The sequence below is a fragment of the Lathamus discolor genome, chromosome 5, assembly GCF_037157495.1.
Source record: "Lathamus discolor isolate bLatDis1 chromosome 5, bLatDis1.hap1, whole genome shotgun sequence".
Taxonomy (NCBI): Eukaryota; Metazoa; Chordata; class Aves; order Psittaciformes; family Psittacidae; genus Lathamus; species Lathamus discolor.
Genome location: NC_088888.1, coordinates 123,513,450 through 123,531,385, shown reverse-complemented (window position 1 = coordinate 123,531,385; position 17,936 = coordinate 123,513,450). Strand labels below are relative to the sequence as shown.

The window sequence follows — 17,936 nt, the reverse complement described above, 5'->3', positions numbered from 1 at the left end:
TCCTGCTCTCCCCCAGTGACAGAAAGGTCATAAATGTCTCTTTGTGGGAGACTTAAAATGCCAGAAGGTTCTGCTGAAGGAGTGGGCTGGGTCTGTGTTGCAGGCAGGGATAGCCTTTGGGAGCAGGACTTGCTGCTTCAGAAGCTGCATTGTCAGTTGCAAAACCGGAACAGAAATGGCCATATTGGTTTGTGTTTGTTGGGTTTTCTTTTCTTAAATGCCCCCCAACCATGTTATATCATCTGAAGTTCTTACAACTGTTTCAGTGCTTTGAACAGGGCTGGAAACTTGTGTAAGACTTGGACTGAAAGAGGTTTTGAATTGAAAGAGGGGAGACTGCGATGAGCTCTTAGGCAGAAGCTCTTCCCTGTGAGGGTGCTGAGGCGCTGGCACAGGGTGCCCAGAGAAGCTGTGACTGCCCCATCCCTGGCAGTGCTCAAGGCCAGGTTGGACACAGGGGCTTGGAGCAAGCTGCTCCAGTGGAAGGGGTCCCTGCCCGTGGCAGGGGTTGGGGCTGGAGGAGCTTTAAGGTCCCTTCCAACCCAAACCAGTCTGGGACTCTTATTCTATCACAGAAGAAGCCCACTCACACTGCCTCACTGGTGCACCTCCTCTCCGCCATGTGGGCACTGCTGTTGGGAATTCTATGGACAATTTTCACCTGAACTCAAAAACTGGCACTAGGACCTAATATAGAAAGCACCTGATGATGCCTCCTGAGATCAAGGCTACCTCATAGTGGGAATAGAGGTGAAATGTGTTTAAAGCTGTGCCATAGGAGTAATGGGCCTGGGAATCACCCTAGGACAATGTCTTAAGTGCTGAATGATTCAACCTCATGGTGATGCCATTTCTTCCCAGTGCCTTCCAGTCTAGAATCGAGGGTACCAGACTGCATAAAGAGGCATAATTTCAACATAACCCTCTGTGTTTTGTTGCCACATACCTGATAGGCCTTAGGAGAAGCAGTCCCCTCACTTATGCCTCAGAATGCCTCAGGAAGGGACTCTGTAGATGATGTTATAGTTTTATAAAGAATAATCCACTTCCTTTAGTCTCTTTAGGTTATGAGGAAGAAGCCAAATAAGGAGGGGAACAAAACAAGATGTGCAAAAGAACACAGATCATATTTTCATTGTCAGTTTACTGCAGGGAAAGAAGCCGTGACAACTATGTGCTCTGCACATTTGACGTTAGTTCACTTTATGGGAGTTAGGGCTGCAGAGAGTATATATTTATAGGATGTATTCACACAACTTATGCCTCACACAGGCTGCTGATTTAGGTGTCTAATTTAGGAGCACAGGCGCTCTCTGTAGTCAGTGGAGCCTAAATTAAAGTCTGAATTACCCCTGAAAGGAGGCTCCTTTCTCCACCGAGTTCACAGCGACCTGAGGCTCTTAATTTAGGCACAAGTGTTGTGCCCACTGTATTAACACCCTGTGCAAGCAATACTTGGATTAAGTGTTGGCCTTGGCTCTGTGTTCTCCGCACAGGCAGTGAACTCCTCAGAAGATCTCTGCTTTGTCAGCATTGAGTGTGTCTGGAGACAAGGAATTCTACTGCTTTTCTCTCTACAACTGCCCGACAGGAGGATGGAGCCAGGAGGGGCTGGGCTCTGCTCCCAAGGAACAGGGGATGGGACAAGAGGAACCGGCCTCAAGCTGCCCCAGGGCAGGTTTAGATGGAGCTGAGGAACAATTCCTGCCCCAGAGGGTGCTCAGGCATTGGAACAGGCTGCCCAGGGCAGGGCTGCAGGCACCGGCCCTGCAAGGGTTCACACCCCATGGAGACAAGGCCTCAGTACCATGGGTTAGTGGTGGCCTTGGCAGTGCTGGGCAATGGTTGGACTGGATGAGCTTAAAGGGCTTTTCCAACCTGGCTGATTCCATGATTCCATGATTTTCCCTGGCTAATTGAAGCCAAATTCACTTGCACACATCCATGCCCGAAATACCTTGTAGTCACTGAGGGAAAAGGGAACTTCCTGCCATGGACCAGCTGTGCATGCCTGACTGGAGGTGGCAGGGCACGTAGGAAGTCTGCAAGCTAATACATGCGTGTTCTGCCTACCATAGATGTTACCTTAGCATGAACAGAGCTAAAATTAAAGGGAAGCAAACTCCACCCCGAATCAACCCCCATGTGTCTGCAGAAGTGAGGACCAGAAGGGGCCCATGAGCCCTTGGCTTCTCCATCTGCCTCTGCCAAGGGCTCTTCCTGTGACCCTGCACAAATTGTGGCACCGTTGCTCATTCTCCACCTCTTTGCAATGAAAATGATGTTATTCACAGGAGGTGATGTCACGAGAGTGTTGTGAGGGGATGTGACTCAGTGTTTGTGTAATGCTTTGAAGATGAAGAGTGCTAAGTATTGTTATTTGAGATGGCAACAAAATAAAACAAAATCTGTTCAGTGCAGCTGTTCAAGCCAAAGCCATTTTCAGTTAATCTTCCAAGCAGGAATTCAAAATCAAAGGGAAAAGCTTTGCCAACTGGAACTTTACAGCTTGATGGGAAAGTTAGAACGAGAATTAATTGGGTTTTAAATAGTTGTAACTGTATTGTGATGGAGCGTGATCTGGAGCGCTCATCTACTCCTGGTTGCCAGTCAGTTTGGAACTGTGAATTCAGGCTTGCTCAGGGGAATCTTTTTACTTTGGGAAAGAAAACCAGTTGGGCCATCTTGCATGGCACACTGTATGACCTGTCAGAAACAGCCTCACTGCTCTCTCGAGACATGAGAGTTTTCCACTTTATGCTGCCTTTATTCAGTGATGCAATGGATGTGAAAAGCAATAAACACCACCACAGAGCACCTTGAAGGGAATCACTGTCCCCTCCCAGGACATTCATTCTCTGACAGTGCCCCAAAGGGCTGCTCTGGCCATGGTGAGTGTTCTCCTTAACACTGCCTGGGATAGCTTTAGGACTGTGTGCTGCCACGCTGTGCTCTGTGCTCCCATATCTGCTCCTGGTTTGCTCATACCTGTGTCCATAATAAGATGATCTTCCCTTTGGATCAGGGTTATTAGTAAGCAGGCAGGGTTTACTCACAGTGTAATATAGAAGAATTTGCTCCCCAGCCTTTATACTCTTCGTGATGGCCTTTAGCCTCTCTCACCTCAGTTTTGGGAACACAGAAGTTATTGTACTGAATGGCACTAAGAGTTCAGCATTCCAGCAGCAGCGGTCAGCAGAGCCGACCTGGAAGCCCATTCAGGACAGCTGTGCTTCAAACTTGTTTCTACCTCATGGCTGATGGTTTAAAATATGATAGCAAAAATCTGCTTAATGCACGTTCTCTATAAACTGGGCATAATAACACCCTTGTTTCCCAGGAGCATTGCTGAGTCCAGATGGTCTGCAAAACTCTTTCAAGGCCCCGAATTAGCAGAGTTCAACTATTTTTACCTACCAGAGACCTGCCTCTGTTAAGGAAGGGTCTATGTACATTGGATTTAGATTTGTCACCTGATGTTCAAAGGGACTTGAACATGTCTCTCGGCCTCTTGTGTTTGGTGGGATTCGTCAATAAGAAGCACCTTTATAAGAGGGTTATTCATTGCCTTCTGGCTTTCACTGGACGCAGTGTTTTCTAGCTAAACCATACTGTTTGAATTTTGCTGTTCTGTGCGGAGGAATGCCTTCAGATCCTATTTTTTGTTTTCTTAATACTTTTGAAGTTACTTGTTCCTAAAATATGACTCTCAGTAAACATTTCAGCACTTTAATTTGGCTTAAATTTACACTTGAATATTGAAGTTCCAAAATAGTTTTATGAGCAAATAAAAAAATGATGGCTCTGGGAGCCTTTCTTTTCAATATCTTTTACTTAGGCTGGACTATACACACAAGTAACTGCCTTATAAACAGCTTTATATTGCACTCTATTGCAAATCACTGGAACAACGTGTAATGGGTTGCAAATGGCATAACGTTATATATTGTTGGAAAGGTATCATGTTGATCAAAATGGGCATAGAAAAAAGGACCTTCAATCTAAGCTCTCTTATCTCAGAAGTAATAGAACAAAGGCAAAAAGCACAGATCTATTTCTGTTCTCAGAAGCAGCACGAGCCAACACAATTCCAGTTGTTGAAATGCTTTCTCTGTCATATTCCAAGTAAAATGTTTATTCCCTTGAAAGCTGTGCTTGCTGTGACAAAAATGCTGCTTTGCATAAATCACTTTTTGCTCACCTTTGGAAAGCTGATTCTCTCTGAGAATCAATGAGTTAGCTGTCAGAAGAACGTGCATATCGTATGTTCACAACACTTAGTGGGCAGAGCAGTGTTGAAACACCTGTGGCAAGCACTCCTTACTTGAGGTCTGGCAATATTAAAGGTGCAGCGCAAGACTGACTTTTTCTCCCCTTTTTTTGGTGTCAAACCTATATAATTAGCCAGATGCTTATATTTGATTCTGAAGTGTAAATGTAGCATTGCAGTTTCAACTGGGTCTTGTAATTCTTGGCACAGCAAACATTGGGCTAGCTGTGCAGTTTCTGTTTCCTCAAGTGTTCTCAGTGCCACAGGTGTGTCTGACCCCAGACGCAGAATGCTTGGCCCACAGGGCTCATCTTGCAGCCATCCATGCTCTGTATTTCCATGCTTCCTCCCTTGGAGGCCACTCCACAGGATCAGTCCTGAGCTGAGTGCGGTGAGGAGACACCTCTCAGAGAACACATGGAGGACAGAAGAGCTGGTGGCTGAGATCTTGCTGGGGTGGTTCTCAATATGTTCTGCCTTTGCCCTTTTGTGTTGATCACCTAAATGAATGTGTTGAACAGAATCACAAAATCACAGAATCCCAGGGGTTGGAAGGGACCTCAAAAGATCATCCAGTCCAACCCCCCCGCAAGAGCAGGGTAACCTACAGTACATCACACAGGAACTTGTCCAGGCGGGCCTTGAATATCTCCAACGTAGGAGACTCCACAACCCCCCTGGGCAACCTGTTCCAGTGCTCTGTCACTCTTACAGTAAAGAAGTTCTTCCTGATGTTAACGTGGAACTTCCTATGCTCTAGTTTACACCCATTGCCCCTTGTCCTATCACTGGATATCACTGAAAAAAGCCTAGCTCCATCATCCTGACACCTACCCTTTACATATTTGTAAACATTGATGAGGTCACCCCTCAGTCTCCTCTTCTCCAAGCTAAAGAGACCCAGCTCCCTCAGCCTCTCCTCATAAGGGAGATGCTCCACTCTGTGTTGATCACCTAAATATATACGTGTAACACATATATCCTCTCTCAGCCATATGCCAACACTGCCTTGGCTTCGTGATCGCCATTCAAAGTCCCCTGTGTCTCCAGGTAGGCTGGAGAAGGGGCCTAAGGGGAGATCACTGCCAATATTGGTGGTACAACTGCTGGTACCTGTGATGCAGAGGAAAATCTTAACCTGCTGGGTTCTCTACTATGGGAATGGTTGTTCCTTTTGTATCCTGAAAAAGATGGAGAGATTCTACAGGCAGGGGAAAATCCAAGTGGAAAACTCTGGTGGCACCATCTGGCATTCTGTTCTTCCTCAGACTCCAACCTTGACTTTCCAGGTGCATTCTGAAACTCCCGAGTCCTGGTTCCACATGGTGCAACTGCTTATGCCCAATCAATAGAGACTCTGCCCCCCCCCCCAAAGAAACCCCACCAAACCCCTGCCTGAATAGTTTTGGCAGAAATAAAGCACTGTTAGCCGAGAGCCATGTGTGCTTCCTTTGTGTCGGGCGTGCTTTGGGTGTCAGCTGGTTGGTAATCGTACGTTTTAATTAAGGCAGGGCACATTGATGTGTGCAGCTTTATTTGAGCTTGTTCCTCCTTGTAAGCCTAATGAACTTATTCAGCCCCACAAGCAGGAACAAGCCTGTCAGGTACCTTTGCCAGCGGTCGTTGGCAGAGCTCCCTGTGCTGAGAGTGTGAGGCAGTGTCACTCAATGGAAGGAATTGTCCAATTCTGCAGAAAATAGCTGCTGTACTTGGTAAAACTCAGTACTTCAGGGGTATATTTTCTTCCTGTAAGGAAGGCAATGCATGGGGGGAGAAGGATGTTTCCCAAACGCATTTCTAGGCACAGATGCTTTCGGGGAGGCTGAGATGGGCCGCAGCACACCAATTCCTCCTTTCAGGAAACATCCGTTAGGTTTTACTGCAGCACGGATTGAGAGCAGTAAGCACGAGTTACTGCCCTGTGACGTTCACAGGGCACCTCACTGGGCAGTAAAAGCAAACTGCACAGTTTTATTGTGTGTTTCATTCCAGTTTGGTTGCATTTGAACAGGCTTTGCTGAGTGGTGTGCCAGAGAGGAAGGCTGTGTGGAGGGTTTTGCAGCCATGGCTCTGACAGCTAGAGCAGCACTCAGGTACCGGGTGCTCTGTCTTTTCCCTGCCTCCGCCATGGCTCACTTGAGGCAATTCACTTATCCCTCCCAAGGCTGAGTTCCCAGGAATTTCTGTCTGAAGAGCGAGTCTGGTACCATTGAGGTGTGCGGGTGCTGGCAGCGAGTGGTGCTGTGCCAGAGCAGGGGTCCTGCTCTGTCCACATTTACACGCATCTCAGTTCTCTAAGTGATGCCTGAAGTTCCTGCTTCCATCAGAGGACTTTGGAAGCTGCGATTTGTACGTTTAAGAGATCCTTAAACTTGTCAGATGCATGAACCACTGTTATCAATACCTGCATCCAGGCAGTGAAGCAGAGCCTATGGAGAGGAAACCCTGTAAAATGACAGTAGATTCTTGGTAAGCCTCCCTGCCACTGATGGAAGTGGCTCTTTATCAACAACAAAGTGCCGTGTCAGCCAGGCCACCACGTTCACCTGAGGCACAGGCCGCTCGCCAGAGCTGGAGGGTGCAAGGTGCCCGGGGTGCCCCAGGTGCCCGTGGCCATGGGCACCCGTAGGGCTGACCCCCCATGGTGCGGTGTCCCCTCGCCAGTGCCGCCGCACGGCGCCAGGCGCTGGGGGGACACTCGGTGCAGCCCCCACACGGCTCCGGAAGGTCCCAAGAGCGGGGAAGAAGCCGGGGCTGAGGTAAAGCCCCTTTGTGCTGCGGGGACTGAGGAGGAGGGAGTCAGGTGGCTGGGGAGGCTCCTGATATGTGTGTATACGTGTATATAAGTGTGTATATATGTGTATATAGGTGTACATATATGTATATATAGGTGTACATATATGTATATATAGGTGTGTATATATGTGTACATATATGTATATATAGGTGTACATATATGTATATATAGGTGTGTATATGTGTGTATATAGGTGTGTATATATGTGTATATAGGTATATATAGGTGTGTATATAGGTATATATAGGTGTGTATATATGTGTATATAGGTGTGTATATAGGTATATACAGGTGTGTATATATGTGTATATAGGTGTGTATATATGTGTATATAGGTGTGTATATGTGTGTATATGTGTGTATATATGTGTATATATGTGTATATGTGTGTATATAGGTGTGTATATATGTATATATAGGTGTGTATATGTGTGTATATAGGTGTGTATGTATATATAGGTGTGTATATAGGTATATATAGGTGTGTATATAGGTGTATATAGGTGTGTATATAGGTGTATATAGGTGGGAATGTGTGTGTATATATGTATATATAGGTGTGTATATATGTGTATATAGGTGTATATAGGTGTATATAGGTGTACCTGTACGTATACATGTACGCACAGGCTCGCGGAGCGGCCGTTGGGCCGTGGTGTAACGGCTGTGTGCGGGCGCCACCTGCCGGCCGCCCTCCCGCGGGCCGGAGCCGCGGCCGCTTCCCCGCCGGTTTTGCGGCCCCGGTTCGGGGTGAGGCAGGAGCCCGGGCCCGGCTTCCCTGGGCCCGGCCACTTTGATAGCCGGGGCAGGCGGTGCAGCCCTTGGCTCCCTCATGGGACTCGGGGCAACGGCGGCCGCCGTCATCCGCTGGTGCGAATCGTGAGGAGATTGGGTTGAGAGAGCAAGCAAGCGTGAAGGCGGCTCAGGCCGGGGCGCTGGCTGGCACAGGGGAAAGGTATTTTGAACTGGGGGTGACTGCAGCCCCTGCGAGTGGTCAAGAATGGTGTAAATGAGGCCCTCAGTGACATGGTTCACCTCGAATCCTGGGTTCAGCTCTGGGCCCCTCACTGCGAGAGAGACATTGAGGGGCTGGAGCGGGGCCAGAGAAGGGAACAGAGCTGGTGCAGGGCCTGGAGCACAGCGGTGATGGGGAGCGGTTGAGGGACCTGGGGGGTTCAGATGGAGAATTGAAGGCTCAGGGGGGACCTGATGGCTCCCTACAAGTGCCTGACAGGAGGATGGAGCCAGGAGGGGCTGGGCTCTGCTCCCAAGGAACAAGGGATGGGACAAGAGGAACCGGCCTCAAGCTGCCCCAGGGCAGGTTTAGATGGAGCTGAGGAACAATTCCTGCCCCAGAGGGTGCTCAGGCATTGGAACAGGCTGCCCAGGGCAGGGCTGCAGGCACCGGCCCTGCAGGGGTTCACAGCCCGTGGAGACGAGTGCTAACACACTGGAGTTGTTTCTGAAAGTGTCAATGAGTAGCTCGGTTTTGGGGCTTTTGGTTTGTTTTTAAGTAATATTCACTAAATAACAAATACACAAAATTCGCTGGGCTGACTGAAGTCACCGCTGAGGATTTCCCTGCTTCGCGTGCAGTACTTCTCATGGACAGATGAGGCTGCTATGCAGCTGTTTATCGCGGTTGAGGGGAGTGCTATTTAGGGACTGTCCCCTCCTTGCTGGATGTTCTCTGAGGATTCTCACAAGTAAGATCTCTGTTGCCTCTCATTAAATCCTTAGGCAGTCTTCCTGGCTCAGTGGGTGTCAGGGTCTGGGGAGCCAAACCACAGTGCCATATCCTATCCAGCAGGCACCCACTTTCAGCCTTGTGACATTCAAGCTGTATTTCCTTAGTTATTTCCCTAAAATAGATATAAATTTCCTTATGATTATATAAATTCAGTCTGGACATTAGGCATGTAGGAATGAAAAGCACTGGAGGCACTATGGGTAAAGCCCTGTCACCTGAAATCCCTGGCTCCACAACTGAATCCTAAATTTGTAGTCTGGCTTTAACCTTAGCATAAGCAAATGGTTATTTAGGTTGTTTTGGAGGCATATGATTTAGTGACCAAACTTTTGGGTAATAAAGAACTTTCCAGAAGCAAACAATAAATGGCAGCAGAGCATATCTGTGAAGTAAGTTTTGAGGACAAAAACCTGAGCTTTAGCACATCTGTCTTTTCAGTAATGAGATGAAAAAAAGAACAGAATCGGCTTTGAGGAGCAAAAATATATCTCCTTGTTCTACACGTAACACATGGTATAGGATGATGATATGTAATGAAAGCACGTCAGCTGTCTGTGGGTGAGCATCACCACAAGGAAATCACTGTCTCCAGGCAGAGCTGTTCTGTACCCTATATAAATCAAAAAGGAAACCAGGTAGTTCAGTGCAATGTATTGTCCTGAGCAGGAGCATCTAGTTACAGCAGACCAAATGCCTTTCTCTTGAAGAGAACATATTGAATGAAGTGTATTATTCTCTAGATAATGGACAAAAAACATTCTTTATTATGAAACTTAATGCTCTTTCATAAGCATTAATAGTGCTGGGGGATGTGTGGGTGGGAGAGCAGGTGGGTAGAAATGCTAAATGGAAAAGTAAAATGGGATAGTTATGAGGCTATATTTCTGATGAAATATTTCTCTGTGTGATCCCTCTTTCCCTTAGAACATTCTTATAAAAGTACTTTGCATTTCCTGCAGCCTTCAGGTTTGTGCTGCTTTTTGTAAGTGCAGAACTTGTGAAAGGCAGTGGGAAGGAGGTAGCTGAGGAAAGCCTTTACCCAGATGACATCCAGTACTAACAGCAATGGAAATTTCCTCTTGCTCTGGGACAGTGCCTGAATCTTGTCTAAAAATCATCTCTTAGGCTCAGAGCACGGTTCCTCTCCAGTGCTCATTCATTCTCCAGCAGCTCTCCCAAGCCTAGCAAGGTAAAACAAACCCTCTTGCTCTTCTAAAAATGTTTTCTGGATGGTTTTCCCTCGGTATCTTCTTCATAGGTCACAGAGCTGTAGTAGGAGCAGTGGGTGCTGCACACATGGATGGATTCAGGTGGGTTCCTGGGGTGGGCTTCATCTCTGAGTACCAGGAATCATTCCATCTTCTGCTTGCCTACAAAATCTTGTTATTAAATCTGATTCCTACATTACAGCAACCAAATGTTTCAGCTTCAGAGATATGTCTCAGTGTGGCAGTAATGGCCCTGGATTTTTTTTGCCTATATCAACCCCCTTGCTTCAGTGCTGTTATTGTAAAATCTTCCGTGGCGATACTAGTAAGGGTTTAGGACCATCCTGCTAGTGAGCATTACCAATGCGAATTTCCATCCAAGGTCCAGAAAGCTTCATTAACACAACTCTTTCTTGTGCAGTGTGTACAGAGATGCTTTTCTGAAGTGGCCAGTTGCATTTTGATTAAACCTTGTCTTCATGGTTGTACAGATTTTTTTTCAGGGCTGAAAGTAAACGCAATGAGCTTGAATTATCAGTAGGTAGATCTCAGCAGGTAGCTTCTCTCTAAATGAAAGAAATATTCCATTTTAAAGAATAATGATTATAAAAATTAATTAACACAAGAATGGATATTTGCAGCCCTATTAGTCAGAAGCAAAAGATGTAAAGAGCAAGATTAGAGTCAGTGCTGGCCTTTCCTCTTAGACATTTATGGGTATTTTATTAATTTCAATGAAAAAAGGAACCTGATAATTGAATTTTTAGTAGGACCTGTATTCAGCAGGGTTTGAGTGATTCCTGTTTGGCTTTCACTGTTGTGCTCCCCTTTCTCTGTCACCTCAGCCTGTTCACTGGAAGCACTAGATCAATACTGATGTAATAGGGAAATCATGAGAAGTGTGCTATCGATTTTATTGATTGCAAACATGTAACTAGGACCAAAGAAGACACATTAGAATGGTACCAGCTACTCAGAGGCTTCTCCAGCTGGCTAAGAGTTAAGACAGGAGCAGAAAAGCCATTTGAAAGAGGTAGCAGGATGGATAAATGCTTTTGTCCCTCTACGCTTACAAGTTCAAACTTAATGCTTGACAGTTATGCAGGGATGTGTGGAAAAAAAGAGATTCTTACAGAAAACTCAAGCTGGGCAATTTGCATTGGTCCATAAAGAAAGAGGGAGAACAGCAGAGCAAAGAGAGTCTCAGCCTACACATCTAGCAGGGAAAATGCTGCGCTATGAATTAATTTTCATTAAAAAGGTATGTGGAGCAGCAGGAGGACAAAGTGAAAGCCTCTGCAGATGGAGAGGGCAGTGGTAGGAAGGAATCAGCACAGAAACCCTGGGCTGCAAAGTGTTGTTGTGGAGAAAAGGCAAATGCATTTACCCCAGCAGCTGAGGGAGGTGCCTTTTCATTGTAGGCTGTGTTTGACAGCTACTGTATGTGGGTGCTTATGGCTTTGGGGAGTTTTGGTTTGGTTTTAGTATCTGAAAACCCTTGAAAGCTATTGCAAATATTTAATAACTGGGAGTTATCCAGGCACTGACATCCCTGTGGGCCAGTGGCCTGCAAAAAAACCCAGAAGGAATCTTTTCCTTTCTCCAAAAGGTCAATCCATCAGCCACAAACCCAAGAGATGTTGAAAGGAAGTAATTTTAAACTGTGAGCTTTAAATTGGCAACAGGGGAAGATGAGTTGCCAAAATGGGTCTTCGGTTTGTGTTTCTGAAAGCTTCAATTCCTCCTTGTGGAAGACTTCCATGTGACTCCTCATTGAGGGCATAGGATGGTTCAGAAACTCAGTAATTACTTTCTAATAAGTTGTAGAGAATCCTTTTTAATTATGATAAATACGTGCAGAGAAATAAGAAGCCTTTTGTAAACGTAGTGGTCAGAGAAGGAGAGTAATTGAGATGTTAATTCTAATCATATGCTCTGCTCAGGCATTGATTTTTAAATTCATGTTATCCATTAATTAGTTAATGCCTGTAAAGTGCATCGAAGATAGAAAATGCTATACATTACTACGTGCTATTGTTACTATCGTTATCCATTAGGTTTAATTAGCTCTTGTACGTTTTAATTGGATTATTGAGTGTAAACTTAAAGAGTATGATTTCAGACCACACATTATCCTCAGAATGCTGGGGAAGTGAGCAGCTGCAGTGCCAACGCATACAAATCAGACCTTGTTTATGTGGATGGAGACATAAATATGTTTGTGCTACATGAACACGTGCCTCTGATGGCTTCCCTCTGCCTTAAAATTATCCTTGTCTAAGACTAGGCGTATACCATCCAGTCTGGTATTTCTACAAAAGGATGTGTCATAGTGCTAAGCAGTAATTTATGCCCCTGGAAGACCAGAAACAAGAGGATTATAGCACAACAATGAGAAGATTCTCAGTTTCCCTATGGGGCCAGCATGTTTCTGTCACCCTTTGAAGAAGGGGAGCTGGCTTTAAACCAACAGCATCTTTAACAGTATCTGGTTGTAGGGTTTTTCTTTCTGTTTCTGTAATAGTGACAAAACCTGCTGACCTTGTCCTTCTTTCTTGCCTGTTGTTCAGAAGGATGTATGGAAAATAACTGTTTCTATTAAGCCTCATTTATTTATTTATAAGTAACTGCTTTGAAGGAAGCATCCAATCTGATCCTCTTGGAAGAAAACCTTCTGGAAGTTTTCCTTTCAATTTAGCCCAAACTGCTTCTCCCCATCCCCCTGCAAGATCAGGAACTTTGTGGCTTTGTGTAAAGCTGTAGATGCTCTAGTTCCAGAACCTGCTTTGTTTCCAGAACAGTAGTTGGGCAGCTGGCAAATCTTCCCATGCTGCTTGCTACAAGGCTCTGTCTTCTGCATATCTTCACAATGTTTTGGGTTTAGTCCTTATAAAACACTGATTTTCTTCTTCTATCAGCCTAGTTCTACTAAGAGATCAGGAATAAGGCTGATAGGTAACTAATTGAGCAGGGTACCAACCTTGGTACTCCTTGGAAATAATGGGAAGTCACCTATTGAAGCCAGTGGGCTTTGGGAAAAACCCTAAAGCATCTAACAACTGTCTGCTTCCACAGTGCTGAGTTCCTGATCAAAAATGTTGAGATTTGTCCCTTTTTTATCATAGCATTCTGTTCTGTGGTCTTACATAGTGGCAGTAGTTCCTGTTTCATAGGACTGAATCTGATTGCCCCTCTCTTTAGATATTAGGGAGTTACAATCTTTGATTTAACCTTTGCTGAATGTTTGCTGTGTCAGCCCAAGAAATCAAGTTTCTGGATTAGATCCTCTTTCATTTCACGTGGTGCTGCAGTTGCAAGAATTTCCCATGCAGTGATCTTGCTTTGTGCTCATTGTTTGTCTAATGTTACAAACAGAGCAAATACTCATCCCCTGAAGATTGGGGTTGGGGTTTGTCTCTAATATTTCCTTGTCAGAAGCAATTGTGTCAACTGTAGCCTATCAGTTTATCTTCAGAAGCGCTTGCCCTTGGCAATTGTCATACCTCAGCTGTGGTAAACTACAGCAATTTGATTCTCTTTCCTTTCTCCCCCCTGAATATTCCAAACATTACAGTGTGTGTCATCCCTAATTGCTGGGGATTAGCTGAGGTCTGCAAAGTTTTGCTGGAGTTCTGAAGCAATGGTTTGTGCTGTACTTTGGTTAAATGGCCTTTCTTAGAATCACCAAATTGTCCCCTCTCTGTTTCACTTAGTTTAAAACCTCCACTGTGGCCTCTCAGGCCTGTGGCTATGCCGTACAGTGGGATTTTCTCTACCAGTGAATTCCTGCTCCACTTAAAAAGCCAGCCAGGCAAAAAACCCCTCACTTCAATGCCCACCTATTAGTGCACCAGCAGTTTCCCGAGTTTGGGCATCTCTTCTTGAATTGATAATAATAGCTAAAAGCAGTACACACAGAAGTCCTGGTTTAGTTGTTCATTTTCTTTTTGCTTTTACTGTTCATAAGCACATAGAACAAAATCGCCAATAAAGCACATATCATAGCAATGGTGTGTTGTACAGAATGTTATGATACAGAATATAATGTTAAGCCAGCACTAGAATAGTACAATTACCTAATATATTGAACACAGCTTAATTAAATATTAAATGGATTCTTCCTGCTGAGAGGAATCAGCAGAATAACTAAAGACTCTGCTCCTGCAGATGAAAGTTGCAGAGGAAGGTGATCTGTGGGAATCACTGTTCATTCAATAACCTCCTGAGCTGCCTTTCCCATTACTGTTACCCCTTTCTTCCAAGCGTGGTACTGCACATTAATATGTATACACATATTTCAGTGGCCACAAACCAGTAAAGAATTTCAAAGCGTTATCACATGCATGGCACTCTGGATGCTGTGGTCTGACCACTGTCTTTGAGAAGTGCTGTTGGTGAACTCAGAGTTACAGTGAGGATATGAGGCTGATGTGGACCGATGTGCAAATGTCTTCAGTGTGTGTTCCTTGGTTTTATGCTTTGCTTTCATTACTTGGTTTCCAATTCTGTGCTCAAGAATCAATGCATGGCTGGGGAGAATGGTTTTGTTTGTATTGTTAAGCTAGTCTAGTATTTAGAGTGAATCTAGGGAAATCTTCAAAATAATCTTGTTTTGCTTCTCTGTGACTAGGTCATCCTAGTAAAGATGTGGACACCTCCGAATGGGAAGTAAGATATCCCTGGAATTGTTTCCTACCAAGCTCCATTCTGGAAGCTGTCCCTGTGAAGCAGCAAGAGATGGAGAGAAATTGTCTTTGGTGTAATCCTGCTGCGTGTCTCTCTGGCAAAGGGGTAAGTGATGGACAAATAACCAGGGATTTCCCAAAACCCACCTTACTGCAGACAACAAGTGAGTTTTGGGGAGGTTTGTGGAAACTCCAAAGTCTATTTACAAAATATCCCTGTACCAAGGGAGGAGGTGGGTATGAGTCCATCATGTAGCCATGTGGCAGCCAGAATGGGTGGGTGGGTGACTGATTTAGATGTTTTGGGATAAATGGAGATGGTTCTAAATGAAATGCACTGTGTTACAGACCACTGTTACAGAGTGTTACAGTGAGATCCGTCCCATATACTCTTGTTGCTGATTAGTTTTATTTAAGCACACATAGCTTTATAAAAATACAGTGAATAATCTCTTTTTCATAAAAAAGGCTTAATTAACTAGTTATAAGAATAATGCCACTGAAGGGGCAGATTGAAAAGAAACTTTTAGCTTAAAAATACAATCTTTTGTCTCATAGATTCAGGGAGATGATGATGGAGTCTGGACACTTTCCTTTTCATTAGGTAGCTGTTTGACATCATGTTTCTTAGGAGTTAGGAAGTGGGGCTTATTTGATTTGATGGCTTATGTGAACGGACATGGAGTCTATGAGTACTTGTTTTTGTGCAGTTATTAAGGAACCCACTACTCTAGTCAATTTGTGTCAGTTTTCACTCATGATACCAGATCTTAAACTTGAAAAAAGGACATAAGAAGGAAGGGGGGAAGGAGAAGAAAAGCTCCTGTAAAGTATTTGGTGTCCAACAGGGCATTTTCCATGTTGCTCCTTCCAGACAGTGGTGCCTTTCTTCCTGCATGGTATTGCTTAATTTCCAAAACATCTCATTTTTTAATAAGGATTTACCTTACCTTACCTTAATCTCATTCCAGAGCTTGTGGTTACTAAGTATGTTGTAAATGCTAAAAAGTGCACTTTCCCACAGTTATACTGGTATCTCGAAGGAGGACAGAGATCTCCATCTTCATCCCTGTAGATTGTACCAGTATTTGCCACTCTTGTGGGGTCAGGAAAAGCAAAGGATTATGCTGTAGGACGTGCACATAGAGAAGATACATAGTCATCTGCTTCCATCAGCAAGAGTGGAAAGAAGCATCTGGCCTCTCATTAACTCCCTAATCCAATATGAACACAAACCAAAGTCCAGTTTTACCGAAACGATGAACAGGAGTACAATTAAAACAAACCCACAGATGCTCTGGTTATGCCTCTGTGTTGGATCCCAGCCAGAACAAACTATTAGCTGTAGACAAGTTGACAAACTCCTCGATAAAATCAGCCCCATAAAAATGTTGTAATTAATGATTTCATTCTAACATCATCGGATGACTTGAAGTTACTGTTTCAGGTATGATTTCTGCTGAGTTGGAAAGGCGCCTATTCCTGTGTTTTATTTTGTCTCTAAGGATCAGTCACACAACCACTGATTTAACCTTGAGCAGCTATAAAACACGTTCATTTCCATGTACCTCACTGAAAGTACCGCACAGGTTTAGGATATTGGCCCAGACCTGCAAAGGCAATTTCTAAGTCACTTTGAGTGGCAGTATCTTTTCCTGGCACCTCCTGGGAGTAACGGAGACCACAGGATTGTCCTGGAGGAGAGCTGCAAAAGCCTCCAGTCAGTTTTCCAACTGAAAGAGCAAAATGCCCATATAAGAACTCCCAGGACTTTTCATTCTGTGGTATATTGCAAGTCAAATCTGCTAGCCTGGCTGAGCCACAAGAACCCCAGCAGGAAGTGCTGATTGCTCTCTGCTCCTCTCATCTAGGGTGTCTTTGGTGGCTGTTGTGAAGGCTCACTGTCACCCCGTGTTTAATCTGCTCTGAATGAAAGCTGCCATCAACAGGGATGCTGTTGCTCCACCTCTGTCCCTGAGGTCCTGTATTCCCTCCCTTGCAGGTAATACAAGTCCTGTGAGCCAGATCAGCGCAATCATCCACTGCAGAAGCACTCATTATTTTAAGTGGTTGATTTTTGGGTTATGATTGATTTTATTGAGTCCTGAAGCTGATCCAGCTCACCATGGGGTTGCACATAACCAGATCATGTAGGTGGCTGTAGGAGAGAGTTCAGAGCAAACTTTGTTTTGGGAGAAATTCTTAATTTTGAAAAAAGGAAATAAACTTTTCAACAATTTAAAGAGGTAAAAAGCTTTTATTTCATTTTTTCTGACAGAAAGATAGGAACTACCATAGGTAATTAATTAACGGGTTTAAAGTTTAAACTTTCTGAAGTTTTAAAAAGCCCAATGATGAACTCAAGCTGAGCTTTTGATTATTTCTAAGATGAGAAAACTGCATGTTGCCTAGTTTGAAAGAATGCTGGTAGTTGCACTGGAAATCCGTATTTGTGGAATTGCTTCTCATCTAGGTTGCAAGAAAGCTGAAACATCAGCAAGAGAAGTGTTCAAGGCCAGGTTGGAAGGGGCTTGTAGCAACCTACTGTAGTGGAAGGTGTCCCTGCCCATGGCAGGGGTTTGGGACTGGATGAGCTTTAAGGTCCCTTCCAACACAGACTATTCTGTGCTTTATGAAGAGGGCTGAAGTACTGCAGAGTTTGCCCTTATGTCACTAGCCTTGTCCCAGGGGTCTGTAGTTTCTGCTGGTTACTCCCCTTTTTCACTTCCTGCAGCTCTTTGTGGTGCAGCAGCTTTGCTGTGGTGCTGTGCTTGATGTTTGTCTGCAGTGTTGTTCAGGAGAGAGGTCAAAAATGAAACTGTCTTATAGTAGAGAATGGCATAGAGAGGCATTCTGAAATGCCCAGGGCACGTGAGTACAAGAGCTTTGGAAAACCAACCCTTTCACATAACATACTCTCTTTAATCTCACTTAAAGCAGGAACTGTGTTTGGGTATCTCTACCTGTTGCAAATATATTAAGGGAAACAGTATAAATAAACCCTGCCTTAACAATGGGTTTAAGCCAGAGAGTGTGAGTATAGTTCATGTTGGGTTGCGGACATAAGGAAGTGTGGATTTGCTGGATGCTGGCTGTTCACTTTTGCCTATCATGAAGTCAGGAGCAAAAGACAAGGATTCCATCTGTAAATATTTTGGATATGAAGGTGTCTGTAAGGAAGGATTTTGTTTCTGGCCAGCTTTAGCTCAATGGCATTCCATAATAT

General features: G+C 44.6%; 1 protein-coding gene across 7 annotated transcripts in view; it reads left to right on the top strand.

Annotated features, from left to right (window-relative positions):
- Positions 1–17,936, top strand: part of CCDC85A (coiled-coil domain containing 85A) — a 271,108-nt gene that overhangs the window by 160,272 nt on the left and 92,900 nt on the right. For all 7 annotated transcript variants that reach the window (XM_065682465.1, XM_065682466.1, XM_065682464.1 and 4 more), the window contains one exon: positions 14,656–14,816. In XM_065682465.1, coding sequence (XP_065538537.1) covers positions 14,763–14,816 — 54 coding nt within the window. In that variant the 5' untranslated portion in view covers positions 14,656–14,762. The remainder of the gene's footprint in view (positions 1–14,655; positions 14,817–17,936) is intronic.